The sequence below is a fragment of the Hemitrygon akajei genome, chromosome 11 (genome assembly GCF_048418815.1).
Source record: "Hemitrygon akajei chromosome 11, sHemAka1.3, whole genome shotgun sequence".
Taxonomy (NCBI): domain Eukaryota; kingdom Metazoa; phylum Chordata; class Chondrichthyes; order Myliobatiformes; family Dasyatidae; genus Hemitrygon; species Hemitrygon akajei.
This window is the reverse complement of record NC_133134.1, coordinates 70,061,264-70,068,127: the sequence shown is the minus strand read 5'-3', so window position 1 is coordinate 70,068,127 and position 6,864 is coordinate 70,061,264. Positions and strand designations below refer to the sequence as shown.

The following is a 6,864-nucleotide window of genomic DNA, read 5'->3' as shown; positions in this document are numbered from 1 at the left end:
GAGAGTATGAAACGAGCTGGCAGAACAAGTGGTTCATGTAAGCTCGATTTCAATGTTTAAGAGAAGTTTGGATAGGTACATGGATGGTAGAGATATGGAAGACTATGGTCCCTGTACAGGTTGATGGGTGTAGATAGATTAAATGGTATGGCACAGACTAGATGGGCCAAAGGGTCCATTTTGTGCTGTACTTTTCTATGATTCATTAACAGATAATCTGGTCACCATCAGACAGCTGCTTACAGGAGAATGGTCTGGTGGCACTTAGTCCATCATGTCCCCTGAATTACTTCACTTACAATAGTTCTTTGCCTGTGTTGTCTGGTAGCTGTGCAAAGAGATATAAAAGGCAAGTTTTCCCATGGAAAAAATGAATTTAGTCCTTTTTAGAATTGTAACAATTTTACTGTAGTATAAATGTAAGAAATATTACATCATTTGATTATTTTAAGCGAAGTAAGCATAGAGAAACACAGCAGCACTCAAGCAGACAATTAAACTAGTATTAATGAGATAATGCTTTTGAGAGTCCTCTGTGTGCAATTGTGGGTGGTCTGGAGTTTCAGTTGGTGCAGGACTCTCTGCTTCTTCCCTCTTATCCATCCCACAGAACCACAGCAGAAAGGAAACCAGCTTTGATCTTTGCTTCTCCGATTCACCTGGGAGAGAGAATTCAGCTTATTAGAGGAACTTGTCCAACTGGCCAAGCACAAAAGTGGAAAACTAAGAATGCAGATGCTGATTCTGAAACACAAACAGAAAGGCTGGATAAATTCAGCCAGTCGATCAGCATCCATGCAAAGAGAAGACAGTTAAAGTTTTGGCTCAAAGAACTGAGAGAGAGAAAGCAAGTCAGTCTAAGTACAGAGAAGGTGGTGGAGGGCAATGGCTGCAACAAAGGGAATGAAAGTAATATAATCTCTTATCAAATGGACAGCTAGTGTTGTGATGTCTGGATAAGTTTGTAAAGTCTGGCTCACTGGATATACATCTGCAGAATATTACGTACAAATGGTTTGTCCTGCTAAAAAGGAGCTTGCATTTCCCTTGTACCTACTACTGCCCTCCCCTTCCATCTCAGTAACTTAGACTAACTTGCTTCTCTATTGCAGTTTTAATGAAGGCTGTTCTCAACCTGAAGTTATGAATGGTTTCCACAGAGGCTACCCAACTGGGTGAACTCTTCCAGCACTGTTGTTTCTGTTTCAGAGACAAAATGTCAATTTGAAGGATGTAAGTTTCTTATAACCAGACAAAGTTACATCAATCCGGTGAAAAATACAATCCCTTACAGCATAACTGACTCCACCACTGCCTGAATTCCAAATATCATGTATTTATTGACAAACTATGAAATAAGATAGAGAGCCACTTCAGTAAAAGGGATTCTTCGAGATTACATTCCTCACTTAGATCTTCACATGAGCTGCATTCTGTGCACAGCTGATGCCGGGGGAGGCCTCAAACATCATCAGGATAGCTGCAGTAGCCATACCATTAAATTCTGATACACTAATGCACTGCAAATGTACTCCAGGAAATCCTACTACCCACAGGACAGGAGAGCTGGTGGAACAACAGCAAACCCATCTCCAGCAAACTCACACTTAAACCAGGCTAAAAATGATTTGGAATTTCAGAGTCAAGGTCATACTACAATGATGTCAATGGTAGAAATTGATTAGGCAGCATTAGTACATTGCCTTTTAACAGAAAGATGTCATTGCAGAGTATTCCTTACCTGCTGAGTTGCTGACGTGGCACATGTTGGTGATTTCCTCTGAATCAACCTTAAATTCTTCACATTGCTCTGGATGAGAGAATGGATATCTGTTACGATCCTTCTGCATTATGTGTCAAAGTAATGTGAGTGAAGCTGCTTACCTATTGACAGGGTAAATTGGTTTCTTTTGCTGATTCCCTCATGGTTCTTGTTATCTCCTTCAGACTGTTTCTCCCCAAGACTTGGAGCAACTAATGCAAGAAACAAGCAGTTGATAATCGTAGAAGTTTTCCAGTACCATAATGCTGCTTGTAAACCAAAACCATGCCTTCAATGCTGACAACAACACACACAAAATACTGGTAGGACCCAGCAGGCTAGGCAGCATCTATAGGGAATCCCAGTGGCCACACATTTTAATTCCACATCCCATTCCCGTTCTGATATGTCTATCCATGGCCGCCTCTATTGTCAAAAAGAATCCAAACTCAGGTTGGAGGAACAACACCTTATATACCGGCTGGGTAGCCTCCAACCTGATGGCATGAACATTGACTTCTCTAACTTCTGTTAATGCCCCTCCTCCCCTTCTTACCCCATCCCTGACATATTTAGTTGTTTGCCTGTTCTCCATCTCCCTCTGGTGCTCCCCCCACCCTTTCTTTCTCCTGAGGCCTCCCGTCCCATGATCCTTTCCCTTCTCCAGCTCCGTATCACTTTCGCCAATCACCTTTCCAGCTCTTAGTTTCATCCCACCCCCTCCGGTCTACTCCTATCATTTTGCATTTCCCTCTCCCCCCTCTACTTTCAAATCTCTTACTATCTGTCCTTTCGGTTAGTCCTGACGAAGGGTCTCAGCCTGAAACGTCGACATCGCTTCTCCCTATAGATGCTGCCTAGCCTGCTGTGTTCTACCAGCATTTTGTGTGTGTTGTTGTTTGAATTTCCAGCATCTGCAGATTTCCTCGTGTTTGCCCTTCAATGCTGAGCCTTTCCACCCACACAAGGGAAAATTACATAGTTATGCCCTTTTCTCAAAAATCAGGATAAAGTATCGTCTAATTTCCATCATCAACAAACTGACAAAAGCTATCATCAATGATGCTAAAAGCAAGCATCATAAGAAATTGGCTCCCTGATGCCCATTTTGAACTTCTCTAGAACCACTCAGATCCAGATCTCATCACTGCCTTAGTCCAAACATAGACCAAAGTGCTAAACTCCAGAGTTGACCAAGGCAGAGTTTAAACATGGAAATGTAGAAAACCTACAGCACAATACAAGCCCTTTGGCCCACAAAGCTGTGCTGAACATGTCCTTACCTTAGAAATTACCTAGGGTTACCCATAGCCCTCTATTTTTCTAAGCTCCATGTACCTATCCAGGAGTCTCTTAAATGACCCTATTCGTTTCTGCTTCCACCACCGTCGCTGGCAGCCCATTCCACGCACTCACCACTCTCTGCGTAAAAAACTTACCCCTGACATCTTCTCTGTACCTACTTCCAAGCACCTTAATTCCAATGCCCTCTCGTGTTAGCCATTTAAGCCCTGGGAAAAAGCCTCTGACTATCCACACGATCAATGCCTCTCATCATCTTATACACCTCTACCAGGTCATCTCTCATCCTCCATCGCTCCAAGGAGAAAAAGCCGAGTTCACTCAACCTATTCTCATAACGCATGCTCCCCAATCCAGGCAACATCCTTGTAAATCTCCTTTGCACCGTTTCTATGGTTTCCACATCCTTCCTGTAGTGAGATGACCAGAACTGAGCACAGTTTAGTTGAGTTTGAAATCAAGAAGTCCTTGTCAAAACTGAAGTTAGTGAGCATCAAGGGGGCAACGCACCAGTGATGGAGTCTGATTTAACAAGGACCAAGAGTTAAGACCATAAGATATAGGAGCTGAATTAGACCATTTGGCCCCTTGAGTCTGCTCTGCCATTCAAACCCCTCCTCAGCCACACTCCCCGGCCTTCTCCCTGTAACTTTTAGTGCCATGTACAATCAAAAACATATCAAGCTCTGCACCCAACAAACTGGCCTCCACAGCTGCCTGTGGTAATAAATTCCCCAAATTCACCACCCTCTGCATTTCTGTTTCAAAGGGACATCCCTCTATCTTGAAGCTGTGCCCTCTTGTTCTAGACTCCCCCACCATGGAAAACATCCTGTCCACATCTACTTTGTCTACGCCTTTCAACTTTCAAAAGGTTTCAATGAGATCTCCCCCCACACCCTTCTAAGTTCCAGGGAGTACAGACCCAGAGTTATCAAACATTCCTTGTATCCCTTTCATTCCTGGAATCATCCTTGTCAACCTCCTTTGAACCCCCTCCAATGTCAACTTATCTTTTCTTAGATGAGGAGCCTAAAACTGTTCACAATACTCAAGGTGAGACCTCACCAGTGCCTTATAAAGCCTCAGCATCACATCCCTGTTCTTGTATTCTAGATCTCTTGAAATGGATGCTAACATTGTATTTGCCTTCCTCACCACCAACTCTACCTGCCAGTTCATCTTTAGGTTGTTCTGTACAATGATCCCAAATCTCTTTGCATCTCAGATTTTTAGATTTTCTCCCTGTTTAAAAAATAGTCTGCACATTTAATTCTACTACCAAAATGCATGACTATGCATTTTCCAACATTGTATTTCATTCACCACTCTCTTGCCAATTCTCCTAATCTGTCTAAGTCCTTTTGCAGCCTTCCTGTTTCCTCAACACTATCTGCCCCTCCACCAATCTTCATATCATCTGCAAACTTGGCAATAAAGCCATCTTTTCCATCATCTAAATCATTTATATACATCATAAAAAGCAGTGGTCCCAAAACCGACCACTGCAGATCACCACTAGTCACTGGCAGCCAATCAGAAAAGGATCCTTTTATTCTCACTTACTGTCTCCTACCAATCAGTCAATGCTCTGTCAATACCATGGGCTCTTAACTTGATAAGCAGCCTCATGTGTGGCACCTTGTCAAAGGCCTTCTGAAAGTCCAAATATACAACATCTACTACATCCCCTTTATCTATCCTGTTTAAAATCTGTTCAAAGAATTCTTAAAGAGTGGAGTGACATTTGCAATTTTCCAGTCCTCTGGCACCGGGCCAAAGTCCAATGATTTTTGAAAGATCATTGCTAGTTCCTCCACAATCTCTACTGCTACCACTTTCAAAACCCTAGGATGCAGTTCATCTGGTCCGGGTGACTTATGTACCTTTAGGTCTTTCAGCTTTTTGTGCAACTTGGCCCCTGTAATTGTAACTGCACTTACTTCTCTTCCATCACACCCTCCAACATCTGGCACACTGCTAGTGTCTTCCACAGTGAAGACTGAAGCAAAATATTCATTTAGTTCATCTGCCATGTCCTTCTTCCCCCACACCCCCCCCCCACCCCCATTATTATTTCTCTGGCCTCCTTTTCTAACAGTCCTATATCTACTCTCATGTCCCTTTATTTTTTACATACTTGAAAAGGCTTTTATCTAATATCAATCATCCAGTCCCAGGATTTCATCCAGTGCAGGAATTCTCAAGGCACTGTCCTGGGTCCAGCCATCTGCAGCTGCTTCATTAATGACTTTCCTTCCATTATCAGGTCAGAAGAGGGAAGTTCACTAATGACTGAACAATATGCATTTCCATTTACAATGTAGCTCCACTCAGGTTTGCAGATTGAGTAGAAAAGGCAGCGGCTCATGGCAGTTTGGAGATTTGAGTAGCAGCAAATCAGAGATCGGAAGTCTGAGAATGCATATCTCACTCAGGTTTGCTGAGTCAGTAGAAAAGGCAGCAACTGGTGGCATTTTGGAGAGTTGAGCAGCGGCAAATCGGAGACCAGAAGTTTGAGGAGATGCAGTTCACTAAGGTTTGCAAATTCAGTGGAAAAGGCAGCAACTCGCGGCAGTTTGGTGCCTTGAACAGTGGCCAATAAGCATTCAGAATTGATTGGCAAGACCAAATTAAAGTAAGGCAGTGACAAATGGAGTGACCATTGTCAAAGCAGTCATCATTAGAGTAGTCAGATTTAGAGTGGAGATTTTTTAGGCTTTAGCTCTTAGAACCTTCAGTGAGAGATGGCAAAAGAACTATAGGTAGAGTTCCCCCCCCCCCACCCCCCACCACCCCACAGCGACTTGCAGCAGTTTGGAGCTTTGAGCAGCAGCAAATCAGAGATTGAAAGCCTCAGAAGACATAGCTCCACTCGGGTTCCCCAATTGAATAGAAAAAGCAGCTACTCACGGCAGTTTGGTGCTTTGACCCCTGGCCAATCAGTGATTGGAATTGATTGACAAGACCAAATTAAAGTGCTGAAATTGCAGGGGCCCTGGCAGATATATTTAAAATGTCAGTATCTACGAGTGAGGTGCTGGAGGATTGGAGGACAGCTCATGTTGTTCCGTTGTTTAGAAAGGGCTCTTAAAGTAACCCGGGAAATCATAGGCCAGTAAGTTTGATGTCGGTAGTAGGTAAATTATTGGAAGGAGTACTAAGAGATAGGATCTACAAGTATTTAGATAGACAGGGACTTATTAGGGAGAGTCAACACAGCTTTGTCCATGGTAGGTCATGTTTAACAAATCTATTAGTGTTTTTCAAGGAGGTTACAAAGAAAGTGGATGAAGGGAAGGCAGTGGATGTTGTCTACATGGACTTCAGTGAGGCCTTTGACAAGGTCCCGCATGGGAGGTTAGTTAGGAAGATTCAGTCACTAGGTATACATGGTGAGGTAGTAAACTGGATTAGACATTGGCTCAATGGGAGAAGTCAGAGAGTGGTAGTGGAGGATTGCTACTCTGAGTGGAGGCCTGTGACTAGTGGTGTGCCACAGGGATCAGCGCTGGGTCCATTGTTATTTGTCATCTATATCACTGATCTGGATGATAATGTGGTAAATTGGATCATGTGCTGATGATACAAAGACTGGAGGTGTAGTGGACAGTGAGGAAGGTTTTCAAAGCTTGCAGAGCAATTTGTATCAGCTGGAAAAATTGGCTGAAAAATGGCAGATGGAGTTTAATGCGGACAAGTGTGAGGTATTGCACTTTGGAAGGAAAAACCAAGGTAGAACATACAAGGTAAATGGTAGGGCATTGAGGAGTGCAGTAGAACAGAAGGATCTGGGAATA

General features: G+C 43.2%; 1 protein-coding gene across 3 annotated transcripts in view; it reads right to left on the bottom strand.

Moving 5' to 3' along the window:
* Window positions 1-383: 383 nt before the first annotated feature.
* LOC140735694 (sodium/myo-inositol cotransporter 2-like) overlaps window positions 384-6,864 on the bottom strand; it is a 48,627-nt gene continuing 42,146 nt past the window's right edge. For all 3 annotated transcript variants that reach the window (XM_073061065.1, XM_073061067.1, XM_073061068.1), the window contains 3 exons: window positions 1,885-1,974; window positions 1,742-1,810; window positions 384-659 (listed from right to left, as the gene is read on the bottom strand). In XM_073061065.1, the coding sequence (XP_072917166.1) occupies window positions 448-659; window positions 1,742-1,810; window positions 1,885-1,974 (371 nt within the window). In that variant the 3' untranslated portion in view covers window positions 384-447. The remainder of the gene's footprint in view (window positions 660-1,741; window positions 1,811-1,884; window positions 1,975-6,864) is intronic.